Below are 15054 nucleotides of genomic sequence, written 5' to 3' on the forward strand. Positions count from 1 at the left end.
AGCAGTGATGCAGACTGGGATGTGGAAAACAGTGTGGCAAAGTGAGAGTTTATACTGTTCTTGTGTTTTCTCTGTAATTTTCTACCAGTGGTTCTTTTAAGGTTTGGTGAACGGTTGGGTTTTTGCCCCACTTTCTCATTTTGTATAATTATAGAGAAAGAAAAAGCAACATTTTCCACAACATGTGTTTTATGAGCGCAGTTAATGGTAAAAATGGTACTTAGTGTGTTCAGTTCTCTTACCTGCACTTTGGCGTTGACGCAGTCAGGGACTTGGTATCTGAGTTCATCTGTAGTGGAGTGAGACTTTGGAAGCAGGAATGGATAAGACAGAGAGCGATACTTGGGCTTCATGATCTGTAGGGGAGACAGTTTGGGCAGAGAGAGGGTAAATATAGGGTTAAAGGAGGGATGGAAAAGAGTGAAAACAGGAAACTGGAGGAAAAAGTTGCTAAGTGTGAGGATTAAGGTATTTCTTTCCACTGTTCCAGCCAGACATTTCCTAAGAATTCGCCAGGTTAGTGTTTATTTTTCTGTTTTATTTTTTTTAAGTCAACAAATCGTGATTTTCCCCACTTAAATTGCATTAGCTACTACTTGCTATGATTACGACTATGAATTACCATTAGGAATAGTCAAATCAAGCAATGACAGTCTAAAAAGTTGTTAAATTCTGCCAACAAACAAGTTTAGCTTTAAGTTTTAATCCTGCTCTACATTCCCGTGTGTGTGTGTTACCGGACCTTAGTGAAGTTCCAGCGCTGGATGAAGTGCCGGGCCACATCCCGCGCAGCTCTGCCATGAACAACGGAGGCGATGTCATGCCAGGGCATTCTGGGAGTGGTGTACCTGTCGATGAAGTCTGCACAGAGCGGAAGCAACCCAATGAAGACAGGAAAAAAATGTGTGAGATGGAGAGAGGACATAAAGAAATACAGTAGGATGGAATAAAAAGGGGCAGATAGAAGGAGAAAAGATGGGAGAAAGAAGTACAGCGGGGTCAGAGAGTTTGGTGCAGAGAGAGAGGGAGAGAAAACATTGGAACAAAAAAGTGTTTTATGGTACTCGGTTAGCTTTCCAGATGACTATTTGTTTCCATCCAACTGGCATAACAGGAAAAATCATAAGACTCAGATTAATATTAAGTACGGTTTTGTATAATAAAAAGAGTTTTAGACTTAGCAATGGGGGAAAACTTTTCAGAGTAAGATCAAACTAATAGTTTGTGTGTGTGAACCGGACCATCAAAAGGTTTCTCCAGCTGGATCCAGTCCTTGTAGACAAAGTTGCAGTAGTCTTTTCCATGCCAGAAGCGTGTGTTCCCCTGCAACTCTCCAACACCTGTCTTTAGGCTCTGCACTGAACCACTCCCTAAATAACACACATACATACAGAATGAAAATATTATGGTAAATGAACTGCATTACACTTTTACAGCAAAGTTCTTTACAATGTGCCTCTCATTCACCCAATACATACTCCCAACATTCTCACTATATTCTCTTTCTTTTCCTCTCATATGAACCCACCTGCGCTGTCGACACTGCTGACGCTGTCTGCGTGCTGCAGAGTGTGTTTGTGCAGGTGTCTGTACAGACTGAAGCGAGCCTTCCTACTGCGTCCAATCCCCTTCAGCTTGGGCAAGTCCACCTGATCACCGGGCGGCGTCCCTCGTCCGTTGCTCTTGGAGACGAAATCAACGGAGGGCACAACCTTGCTGGACGGAGTGTTAGTGGAGCCAGCCTGGGAGCAGGAAAACAACAGGGGATGGACACTCAGTTGCTAGTTGATTAGCTCAGGTTGTCTAGGCGATTCATAAAGACTCAGCGCCAGCGTTTTTTTGCACCATGCCTCATAAATTGTATGAACATAAAAACAATGTGGGGAGCATCTGCACGGCACGCACGGGTGCTGTAATTTATCAATAAATCCTTTTTGTAAAATAATTAGTGAACTGTTCGTCATGACTTTTTTTTAATTTGTGAATAAATAAAATGAATGAAAATTTAATTTAAAAGTTTTCTGAATCTGCATAACGTAAGTATTTAACTATAGAAAGTTTTGTCTTTAAGCTTTTTGGGTGTTATCTTGATCATAGTAGCCTAATAGTTATGGTCCAAAAATATGCAAAAATGCATAGATTTAGGTGAAAAACATAAACATTTTCTTGGGGGAAGCCAATATCTCCAAGTTTCTTTTATTAAACTGTTGAAATTCAGACTGTGTCTCTGTATAATATGTAGAAGCATCCTGACTGGGACACTGCTCCTAAAACCTGAATGCATAGCTGACACACCTCAGCTCTACCTGCCTGTCTGACTGGCTGGTGTTGATTCCAGTCTATAGGCATCCTATAATATATTATAGAGCGATACTAAAGGCTACAGATAACACAGGGAAGCACTTTAACTATTAACACTATGAGTAAATATACAAACACACCACCTTAACCCTATAATGTTCCAGTTGGAATATTATTGGAGTATTATAGACCCACTTATAGGAGATGTACAGCCCAAATTTACTAATATAACAATAAAATCACAACTGATTACAGTATAACATGCTTAAAGAAATAATGCATTAATAAATCTGAACAATAGATTACTAATATGTGAATAAGGGGAGTACTGGCACTTATTTTTTTCCACTTCAAGAACTGTGTATTCATGCACATGCACCGTCACCACAGGCCATGCAATGCAACCGCATTCAATGCTGCCTCATCACCACCTCCCCGCGCAACTGTGTGAGTTTGAGTGAAATAGATTTCTCTATTTCCTTGCCTCTCCTCCTTCTCATATTTGAGCCGTTTGTCAGGAGGTCAGAGCCACTTTTATTGCCTCTATAACTCCAAAAACTGTAGACAGGGCGTTTTAATTAGTTGTGTGTGTGTAATTTGTGTGTCTGACCTGCTCGAGAGCCACAGAGCGCGTCACACTGCCGACATCCGTCAGCCGGTGCTCTTTGTCATCCCAGCGACCGTAGGCCAGGTCGATCCCGCCCACGAAGGCCACCGATTGGTCAATGACGACAATCTTCTCGTGATGCGCCCACAGGTAGACGGATGAGGAGACGTGGTCGGGATGACGCATCACCTGAGACACAAACGTATGAAATACACATGGATTCACATATACATAGAAGGTATAATATGTAATTGTGTGTTGTCTGGTACCCATAATCCTTCAGTTACCTTGATGTTGGGGTGCAGGTGAGAGAGGGTCCTCTTGCTGTAGCCCGAGTTGATGCCCAAGGCGAGCTCCACCTCCTTATACAACATCACAAAGATGCGCACTCCCTGTTGCTGTAGAGGGAGACACAAAGGAAGAACAATGTTAAGAACACATTTGACTGTTCATATTTCTTTGGTTTCAAAACATTATGAATCATTTCTGAAGAGGAGTATTGTTATATAATGTAACCTTAATGTCTTTTATGAGTACTATAGTGCTCAATACTTGGCCTGCAGGTCATTACTCTCCCATAATGCTGGCAACCTGGAGCCTACTTACTGCTTTGCGTTTGAGGGTACAGTCTAGCCTCCACCTGTTTCCCTCCACTACAGGCCTCTTCAGGAAGATCTCTGGACTCAGCCTGGCGAAACAGAGAGACAGAAACAAGATAGAGAATATTATGTATTTCTGAATGCATCACTATTACTTAATAAAACATTAAAAGATGGAGAAACTGATGTTTATATTCACCCTTCAGAGTTACCAACACATTTTATACACTTAACATATGACAGGCATGACATAATGATGTAGTCTCATCATGAGTCATTCACATTGGCATCCTGTGCCGACACGTCTACAATGCCATTGGCTCACATTACACAGTCTGACACCTCATTGGTTAAGACCATAAGCCCAGTGATTACTGCCTTGGAACAGAGGGATTTCAGTCACGTCAAACAGTCGCACATTTGGCACCGAGGGGCCTTAAACTATTATATTGGAAATTACACTGGCAGGAATACTGTATCATCAGTAAGTCAGTGGAGACAAATACAGTGATTTCCTATTAGAAAACACGAATAAAGGAATAAGAGAAGGACTCCTTAAGGGAAAGTGTATTCAAGCAGTTGAGTATTGATTTTAGATTTGATTTGCATCTTTGAGACACCGATGGCAAGGTTACGGTACCCTCAGGCGTGACTGTCATCTGACAACAAGTTTTCACATGAGACGAATTAGGTTTATATTGGTTTGAACAGAAAATGTTCTTAATTTCAACACATTTCTGTCCCTAAACTTCATTATACACTTGGATTATATGCCTGTTTGAAAAAGGCAAATAGACATGCATACACACGTACAAAGTTCAGACATGGATGGATTACTAAACCTGGCCCAGGGACCGAACAGGTTAGGGCGCACCTGGGCCAGACTTTCTGTTTGAAGTTACTGCAAACATTTCTTGTTGGGAAGTCACAAAGAGATGCAAAACTACCACAGAGACGCAAAACTACCAAAAAAGAGATACAAAATGACTACAAAATGACCAAAAAGAGATGTAAAACTACCACAGAGATGCAAAACTACCAAAAAGAGATGTAAAATAACTACAAAGAGATGCAAAACAACCAAAAGAGATGCAAAACAACTACAAAGAGATGCAAAACAACCAAAAAGAGACACAAAAGGACCACAAAGAGACACAAAACGACTACAAAGAGATGCAAAATGACCAAAAAGAGACTCAAAACGACTAACAAAATATGCAAATGACCACAGAAACGCAAAACTACCAAAAAGAGATGCAAACGACTATAAAGAGACGCAAAAAAAACAAAAAGAGACGCAAAACCACTAAAAAGAGACACAAAACGACTGCATATAGATGCAAAACGACCAAAAAGAGACACAAAAGGACCACAAAGACATGCAAAACGACCAAAAAGTAATGGAAAAGGACACAACTGTACTTTCAGGTCCTCTGACAGGTCACAGGATCAGTCCTCTTGTGAGGAACATGACCCAGACAGTAAATTAAGAAGACAAAGGGGGTGTAGTAGAAGTGTAAACAGATACTATATGGACACCGTCTTCTTGTCAGTGTATTTCTATTCTGAGTGTGTGGTTGAGGCTGTAATTAGAGCCAGCACCATCACACTGCTGGCCAGAGAGCCAGGACTTGTGCGTAATACATAATGTAATGTGTAACAGTGTGTACTACACTGACTGGGTATCAGAGTGTCAAGTTGTTAGATCATTCTTTGGAAGGAGTCTGATGGTGGTCTATGTGTTTACCAAACTACTGAAATAAGACATCACAGCTACTCTATAGCGTTGTCAGGGATTGGAAACATGGGGAAATATCAAGGGGGCTTGACATAGAACAAAAAGGACTCCATGTCATTACACAGCAATGCACCAAGAGAAACAAAGAAGAAGAGTCAACATGGACGTAAACAATGCAGGTCTTAAACTTTTAGAAAAACCTGCTTCGCAAATGTTTCCTGAGGACAGAAATGGACTTGTTTGTTAGATCTCGAGGATACACATGATGTGTTTTGGTGACTCATAACTGAATGCAAACATAACTTTTGTTTGTATACAAGCAAAGTACACCGGGCACCTTTAACTCTGGCTTTCTGGTATCACGAATCCGGCTCACTTTTAAGCAGGGTGCATCACCATGGTTACCTATGCTGCACGGCGAACCCAAGCTTCAGTCAGTCAGTCAGTCGATCAGACCTGACCGATCAGATTTATTTACAATAAAGTGACGAATAAAGAGCAGAAGAAACATTCTTGCGCAACCATCTGTCCAGTGAGTTTAAAACAGGACCTTAAATAAACAGAAGCATAGTTTACCACACTGACCGCCTAAAGCTTCCTTCACATGATAAGAAACTTGCTCGTCACTCACCGCGAGGTCGGGCGCAGAGCCTTGCAGGGGGCAGCAGGTAAAATATCTCCCCAAAAAGAGCGCAAGGAACGCCATTCATTGTTTCTAGGCAACAACAACAACAGTTGCAGCTGTATTCGTTGCACTCAAAGTTGAAATAATTTGAACTTTGATCGCAACGCTCGGCTTAAGACACGCAAAATTTTTTTTTTTCTTCAGCCCTTTTTGGGACAAACTATCTATACTTTTCTTCTCTACATCCCGACAGCAATCAAATCAATAAATCAAATGCTCTGACAAAAAAAATTGGGTTCTATGGGTAACCACGAGTCTCCCCTTTACAGACACTCTCCCCACTTTATGATAATCACATGCAGTTTGGGGCAAGTCATAGTCAAGTCAGCACACTGACAGCTGTTGTTGCCTGTCTGGCTTGAGTTTGCCATGTTATGATTTGAGCATATTTTTAATGCTAAATGCAGTACCTGTGAGGGTTTATGGACAATATTTGTCATTGTTTTGTGTTGTTAGTTGATTTCCAATTATAACTATATTCATGCATTTGCATAAAGCAAGCATATTTGTCCACTTCCATGTTGATAAGAGTATTAAATACTTGACAAATCTCCCTTTAAGGTACATTTTGAACAGATGTGCGATTAAATATTTGAATCGATTGACAGCCCTAATAATAATAATTCCAAGAGTTAACGGAGTCAGTTGATAACCAGCTTTGTGATGTTAGGCTCTGTGAAGGCAAGTAGCTCAAAGAGAGACAGACTTTGTGATAAAGGCTCCTGGTTGAGTCCACTAATAAGAAAATACTGTGTGTTTTTCTCTTGTTTTGCTTCTCTGGGATTATTATTCTGTCAGGTTTGGGGTAAATTGAGGCTGAACTGGATGCTGCAGTGTTAAAGCAGGACGGATATCACCCACTGAGCTGTTTATTTCTGGGTCCTCACCCTTCAGTGCTGACATCTCAACCAGAATGTTTGACATCATGCAAAGACAGTGAAACTCACCACCAGTCGGTGATAAAGATCTCTTCTTTAGCCTCCTCCAGAGCATCAGCAACATCCTCCATGTACGTCTTCCCATTCACATACCTGCAAAGAAAAGAAATTACAGTTTGTCTGAGGAACTTGTGAGAACAGACAACATGCTCACATGTGCTTGTTATGACACGTACAACACACACAAATTTCCCCAACTTTATTCAACCTTGCAAGCTTCAGGCAACACCCATTGCTGTGTCATCACAACATAACTCTTTTTTTACATTAGTTCACAGGACCGCAGCGTGTTTTTCCATCAGGCTCCATGCTGAGCACAAAGATAATGTAATGACATTATCAAACAGATGATTCAATATCACAGAATCTGCAAGCTGAGGGGAAGAGAATGCAAAAAAAAAAGACCTGGGAAATGGCAAAAGCAGCAAAAAAGACAGTTGACTGCTTCATCTTCTCAAAAATTTCCATAGTTACCAGTGAAAGGATAACAGAGGAAGGCAGAGAAAAAATAAGGGTAACACTTTCTATGATGCCCATGTCTATAATGTGTTATAAACATACTTATAATGAGTTATAATCTGCGTAAAGAACTGTTTACTTATAGTTATAAGTACTCATAAATATTCATAATGCTTTATAACAATAATCATAGCAAATTATAAAGTATTTTATAATGATTTATAAGGAAAAGTATCATTGCTGGTCACTCACTGACTTTTTGATTTTGCAAGGATCATAGTGTATTATAATTATCATAGATGTAATATATTAAAATAATTAAATATTGCATTATAATAACTTTTATAATGCATTATAGTGTGATTATAAGTTACTCTAAGTAGTCATTGTTTGCTTTGAGTAAAGTTAAAAAAAAATAATTCACAATGTTTTGTGTGTTGTAGTTTTAATTATATTTTATTATTATTATTATTTTTATTTTTCATATTTCTTATATAACTATAATTATACAATGCTATAAGCAGAGTATAACACATTATAACTATGTTTATAAAGCAATACAGACATGGTTGTCATCAAAAGTATTACTGCACCAAAATGAGATATGTTGAAAACGTGTGTATTTTGAGTATTTTACTCTCCAATGAGCAGCTTTCTTGCAGAGAACATGATTAAATCTACTAAACTTAAATCGTATATACATATTTTTAATTTTAGTTACTTTTGTAGAGCTGAGCCACAAAGCCACAAGTTAAAAAAAAATTGTAAATGATACTACATAGGTCTGTTAGAAAGAAACAAATGTGGACGTTTGAAACCAATGCAAAAATGTGCTTATTATTTGCTTGTTCTGTGTTTTTATTAGGGCTGCAACTAATGATTATTTTCATTGTCAATTAATCTGTCGACTATTTCTTTAATTAATCGATTAGTTGTTTGGTCTAGAAAATGTCAGAAAATGATGTAAAATGTGGATCAGTGTTTCCCAAAGCCCAAGACGACGTCCTCAAATGTCTTGTTTTGTTCAGAACTCAAACATATTCAGTTTACTGTCATAGAGGAGTAAAAAAACCAGAAAATATTCACAAGCTGGAATCAGAGAATTATGACTTTTTTCTTCAAAAATTACTCAAACCGATTAATCGATTATCAAAATAGTTGGCGATTCATTTAATAGTTGACAGCTAATTGATTAATCATTGCAGCTCTAGTTTTTATTTACATCAAGTGTTTATTGCTATGGCAACATAAGTTCCACCAGTTGTGCTCTCTCCCAGTGTAGTTACCATTTGGCGGCGATGTTTTCCTGCTCCTGTGCAAATGATCCGCAGCGGTGATCTCGGAGGAAAGCCTTCCCATGACTCCTCACGAACGTCTCGATGCTCTGACCCCACCAACGCGCATGTCTGTAGCTGCTGCACTTAAACACCAGGGTCCTGTCGGGAGATACAGACACAGACACAATGAAACACACGGATTTTATCAGCTCTGGCATGAAACACACATTAGTGCCCCTTAGCTCAACACACAAGCAGCCATTGTGCTTTCCTTTTACGAGATAACATAGCTCTGTAATCATTCCTAAAAATAAAATAAGCCCCAGATTAAGAGTGTTGGAATGAAAAGGAGCTAAAGAAAACAACCCACAGTGTTACAGCAGACTGTTAAGCAATGAAGCTGTGATTTTTGAGCCCATTGATGATTTTTCATTCATTTTTTGGAACACTGGTTGAGATTTGCAGCGCAAGTTGGACAGCAAGTCACCTTATATGTTCTATTCATCTGCGTGTCAACACAGTAGAATCTGCAAACAAATGTGATACGTTTTCAGCAAAGAGAGACACTTTGTTTTTCTCCATTCCTACAATTGCTATAGTCAGAGGTGGAAGAAGTACTCTGCTCTTCTACTTAAGTAAAAGTACTAAAACCACAGTGTAAAAAATACTCTGTTACAAATAAATGTCCTACATTCTAAAGTGTACTTAGGTAAAAGCACAAAAGTATCAGCATCAAAATATAGTACTCATAAGTACTCATTATTCAGAATAATCTATATTACATTATTGTATTCTAATTATTGATGCATTAATATGTTCACCATTTTTATGTTGCAGCTCATTTATATACTGCTGGGTAGTTTAATCTAGACTATTACACGGCTTTGTTGAATACTCAATTCTGATGCGTCAATCACGGCGTTCTACGGTCTGTTATAAAGAAATAACAGACCGTTGCTATGGGTGCAGTTCTGATGTAGTAGTTTTGTGTCAAATTATTGATTTCTTAAGTAAGTAGCCGTGTAATAAGTGGGATAATGTACAGCTAATGGGTCATTGTTGTGAAATAAACCCCTTAAGTGCGATGCTTCGCGTCGGGGTCCACCCACCCCTCGGCAACGCCCTGTCGGGGTTTATTTCATAACAATGACCGGCTTGCTGTACATTATCCCTGACATAATACATCATCATTTATTAGTTGATAATATTGATAATATACCTCAAAACTGTACTTATGTACAGTACTTGAGTAAATGTACTTAGTTACTTTCCAGCACTGGCTATAGTGTCATTTACGCCTGTTCTTTGGGAGACTGTAGGAAGTCTGAAAGTCTTTTACTGTATAATATATATATAACCGTTTGGAATACATTTAACATCACAAACAGATTTTATCTAACTTAATGAGAATCTAAGGAAGGATTTTCTTTTTATCTGATGTTGAAATCCAGAATCCACTGTGAGGCTTTACTCGAAATATATGTGATAACTCCTTGGGCAGAAATATAACCTGGAGAGGCTGTCAATCCGGACTCCATGTTTGGTCTCTGTTTCTTTGGAGTCCATCTTGATGCTGAACTCTTTATCCACCAGCAGGACGAAGGAGATGGCGCCTGAGTCTGGCTTCATGTAGAGCATGCACGAGTCCTTCACCACCAGCCAGCTACACACACACACACACATACAGTCATCATCATCATCAGGATTTATGATTTGTGTGTCTACGTAAAGTTCTGCAGATCTCGACTCATTGCTGTGGACCATTTCTTATGTTTCTTGATTCCAGGAAAAAGGATGTAGGAAGAGAATCATCATGGGGATGTAGGTGGACGAGCAGAGCGTTTCAAACGTGTGGGATTTTTTTGTGTTGTCTTCAGAAAAACAACAATAAAAAACTGCTCACATAATAATTTGGCTGTGATAAAGAGAGACAAACAGATGAAGAGAGAGAGGCCAGCATGTGCCAATGCAGCTGGGCTGAAGATGCTACTAAGATTTTGTCAGCAAACTACAAAAAATGATACCCAAAAAAGAAAACAAAATCACGTGATAGCCAAAACTAACACTTATCAAGATATTATCATTGTTATGTTTCTAAATATGCGAATGAGTGGTCACTGTGTTTCAACACCCACGCAATGACAGCTTCCTGCCAGAAAATCGGAGTCTGGAATCTTTAATGTGCCAGTAAAACATAGAAATGAACAAGTAAAAACAGCTAATCCTTCTTCTTGTGTTGTAACACCATAAGACATTAAGGAGTTCCACTCGTAAACTGTAGTAGTAAACTCAAAATGGCAAGAAAGAGAGTCGCTATAAAGAGAAACAATAAAAAACTTTAAATTACCATCCAGTAACTGCTAAATAAATTCAACTATTTGCTTGATTACAAGATGAAAAACCAGTCAACAACAACAACAACAACGGTGTACATTATGTTACCATGGCAACTCAAACAATGGGAGGGGACAGCAGAAAAAAAGAGAGAGCAACAGACGAGCAATAACTCACCGTTTAGACCAGCGGTAGCAGGCCTGGCTGTGACCACAGCAGTTCATGCCAGGGATACGATGTCCACCGGAGCGCTTATAGATCATCCCTTCACTGGAGGAGACAGAAAAAAAAGTTAAGTCTTGTCTAAAAGAAAGTACTATGGGATAAAACAAAATAGGACACTTGGATTTTTTTTTAAATAAGCACGTTTAAAAGAAGTGACATAATAATAATAATAATAATAATAATAATAATAATAATAATAATAATAATATGTTTTAATAAAAGACATAATAATAATAATAATAATAATAAAAGACATAATAATAATAATAAATTGGACTTATATAGCGCCTTTCAGAATTCCAAGGACGCTTTACAAAGGGGGCACACAAAAATCATACTAATAAATAACACATACAAGACTAACAGAACTGTTTTATAGATGGGAAGAAAAAGGGACTGAAAGTAGAGAAAATGCTCACAGTCCTTTGGGCCCCAGGTCATGAATGAAAGACAGCTGGCTGATGTCAATGAACTCCATCTGAGAATAGACAGGAAGAGACCACAGGAGGCTTCACACAGTGACTCTTGTACAGACTAAAACCCAGATACACACTGTACTGTATACATCGACATGTGACTGAGCAGGCAGCTGTTACAGTGCATCCACGCATATCATCCACCTGGAGGCAATGTGACTCATCTCAAATTATCTCAACGTGTTGTTCTCTCAGATATTAGCTTTTAATGCGTCAGGATGATGCATAGTATTAATATGGAAGCACATAACAGGCACAGTGCTATAGCTAAACCTACAGTAGTAATGGTCTGTTTTAAAGGGGACCTATTATGCTTTTTCTCTTTCCTTTAGTGTGTTATATAGTTTTTTTGTGCAAGTAAAAGGTCTGCAAAGTTACAAAACCCAAAGTCCACGCCAAAGGGAGAGAAACACTGCTCCTGAACTGCCTGAAACGCCTTGATTGAAGTCCCGCCTTTTCTTCCGTAACGTGGTGATGTCACCAAGTAACATACTTTGCCAAGCGGCTAGTTTGGCACACCCTCAAACAAAGCTAGTTAGAGTGGAGCTGAAGCGGAATCCAAAAAGTTAGGTTTGGTTGACCAATCACAACAGAGGGCCAGCTGACCAATCAGAGCAGACTGGGCTTTTACAGTACAGCAGTACAGCGTTTTTTTAACATTAAAGCATGTAAACATGTTCTAGTGAAAACCCAAAATACAAGTATGCACCCGAAAATAAGCATAATAGGTCTTCTTTAATGTTGCAGTCGGTAACTTTGAGCAAATATGATAAAAAGTAATTTTTATAAAACGATCACTATATCCTGACAGTAGTGCATGAGGTAATCTGCGAATAAAATCATGTTCCTCTGTGTCCTACTAGTGCTCATAATGTTTTTTTTGCAAGATATCACCGCACCAGAGGGAAAACAAACAATTAGAGACGAGCGGTCTCTGGGAAGCTGCCAATCAATGCTCGCGATCAAACTGCCAAACTAAGCAGCGCCTCAGATGTTTTCAGAAACATCTTGTAGTTTACTGATTAGCTGTAAAATGAGCGGTGGGCGGTGCTTGGTCTTGGCTCGACTGTTTTCAACATGGCAGTCAGGTCACAAACTTTCTCATTTTACAGCTAAACAGTACACTACAACATGTTTCTGAAAACGTTTTAGGCGAGAAATAGACATTACATTAATGTATTTGATCAGCGTTGCCTAGTTTGACCGTTTGATCGGAGGTCGGCCCTGATTGGTTGTTTTCCTTCGGGCACATGGAAATCTTGCAGAAGCCATTAGGAGCACTAGGAGGACACATAGGAACATGTTTTTTTCACAGATTATCTGTCTCATGCACTACTGTCAGGATCTAGGACCGTTTTATAAAAATAACTTTTTATCATATATGCTCAAAGTTACCTACTGCAGCTTTAAAGCTCAATCCACCATAAAGGTAAAGTAAGTAAGGGTAAAGGTAAAGTTTAGTATGAGAGTGTACACACTGTGTGTTATAGGCCCGAATATAAGATTGCGCTGACAATAACTCACTCCCTATTTACAATTTTACTATTGTACTGTTTTGTCACATGACATAAAATACAATAAACCAATAGTTTTTTATATGTAATTTACAGAAAACATTGTCTTATGTTTCTTTTTTCACAGTATTACACAGTATTTTCCTTCAGGGTGTTTAACAGATCTGAAGCCTTTGGCTATAGCTTCAATGTGCTGTTTGTTGAGTGTGTCATCATAAAGCAGACACGGTGCTATGGGTAAACATATTAATGATCCATGTCAACACTCAATGTTCCATCATAAGGGTAGAGCTTAGCTGACAAAAATAAAAATCACTGTTAATCATATTTCCTGTTACAGTGCATCCAAGGTACCTACAGTAGCTGACATGGCTCATATCTACAGAAAATTCCTAATACACACACAATTAGTATACATTTGAACTTCAGGCAGTCATTATGTGGTTATGTCATGGCTTGCAATGCTTAGTATGATTACTCACAGTATGGTGATATTTGCGGTACATGGCCATCCTCAGCAGCTTGTTCAAATAGTCCTCTAATTGTCTCTGTAGAAACACATACACTACATTTTGGCCACTGTGAGTATTTTTATGACAAATCCATGCACACACACACAGTCAGAGAGGGTTTTAGAGGATACATGTGCTGGCAAGGAGTTAAGTGCCATGGCAACAAGCGAGTGCCATGAGAGCTCCTTGCCATAAAGTTAAGATATGACAAGAGGGAATTTTCAATGCAGAGAAAAAACAACACACACAGGCTAAAAGGCTGCAGACGCTGCAGCGAAGCGACGTACCCTCCTGCTGGAGACCTGCTCGTCTCGAACCAGCTCGTCCCCTCCTCCCCTCGGCAGGGAGGGCATCTCCCTCACCTCGCTCTTCCTCACTGTCCTCCTCCTCACCGTGTGGCTGAGAAAGACGGGGAGGGAGAAGATGGAGATGTTTAATTTAAAAGCCAAAGCTATTTGAAGATGCTTTAAAGAACTTGTCAAAACACAGTGTTGCCATACTTTGTCCTTAAAAGTTAGAGGACAACCTTCAGGCCTAAACAACCTTAGGGCAATGCCGTTTCTCTTCCACCATCACCCGAAGCTACAAACCTAGTTTCAGCCGTTGCTTTGAAATGAAAACACTAAATTCCCCTGTGTGCTTTTCTTGCCAGCAGGTGTTTAGACAGGCAAATGTAAAAGCCTGAATAAATTGACAGGTTGCAACTTGACTCATTGTTGTGTTACATCAATAAAGCAACACAGAACGGTAAAATGGACTTTTATTTAACTGAAAACAGGGAGGCAAAAGAACAACCACTAAAGCAAATGTGAAAATCCATCATGCACCCTTCCTGTAACAAAATGTGGTCAAGATCCCAGACAGGGAGAGAGAAAAGAGGGAGTAGGGCAAAAGTAAATCCTCTTAACATCCAAGGTCAACATTCCTTTGTTTTCAATTGTGAACATCACCAGAGAGAGACAGAGAGAGGGAGCGAAAGAAGAATAATGGAAAAGAGGAAAACAAAGAAAGTGAGCTGAAATGTCAGAGTACCACTGAAGTGAACAGAACATTATGCATATGTTGATAAAATATTAAAGTAGCAGATTAATATACTGAAAGGAATAGTTTGACATTTTGGGAAATACTTATAGTGTATGAAGGTAGAGCCTGGAGGCCATTAGCTTAGCTTTGCATAAAGACCAGAAGTAGGGGGAAACGGCTAGTTTGGCTCTGTCCAAAGTTAAAAAAAAAAAAGCAAAGAACACACCCACCACCACTTAATTTGACCAATTCACATGTTGTGTCTTGTTTGTTTAATCTAAACACAAACAGAAATGTAAAAATGACAAGTTGTGGTTTTGGGGGGGAATTAAGTGCTGGAGCCATTTCTGAGCACTGTGACTTCCC

General features: G+C 39.2%; 1 protein-coding gene across 2 annotated transcripts in view; it reads right to left on the bottom strand.

Moving 5' to 3' along the window:
• Positions 1–15054, bottom strand: part of pld1a (phospholipase D1a) — a 42784-nt gene that overhangs the window by 8582 nt on the left and 19148 nt on the right. For both annotated transcript variants that reach the window (XM_037746437.1, XM_037746436.1), the window contains exons 5-18: positions 13953–14064; positions 13636–13701; positions 11583–11641; positions 11116–11208; positions 10115–10267; positions 8614–8763; positions 6878–6961; positions 3515–3596; positions 3196–3306; positions 2912–3097; positions 1529–1742; positions 1242–1370; positions 743–861; positions 243–356 (exon numbers count right to left, since the gene is read on the bottom strand). In XM_037746437.1, the coding sequence (XP_037602365.1) occupies positions 243–356; positions 743–861; positions 1242–1370; positions 1529–1742; positions 2912–3097; positions 3196–3306; positions 3515–3596; positions 6878–6961; positions 8614–8763; positions 10115–10267; positions 11116–11208; positions 11583–11641; positions 13636–13701; positions 13953–14064 (1672 nt within the window). The remainder of the gene's footprint in view (positions 1–242; positions 357–742; positions 862–1241; positions 1371–1528; positions 1743–2911; positions 3098–3195; positions 3307–3514; positions 3597–6877; positions 6962–8613; positions 8764–10114; positions 10268–11115; positions 11209–11582; positions 11642–13635; positions 13702–13952; positions 14065–15054) is intronic.

Source organism: Sebastes umbrosus, chromosome 16, assembly GCF_015220745.1.
Source record: "Sebastes umbrosus isolate fSebUmb1 chromosome 16, fSebUmb1.pri, whole genome shotgun sequence".
NCBI lineage: Eukaryota > Metazoa > Chordata > Actinopteri > Perciformes > Sebastidae > Sebastes > Sebastes umbrosus.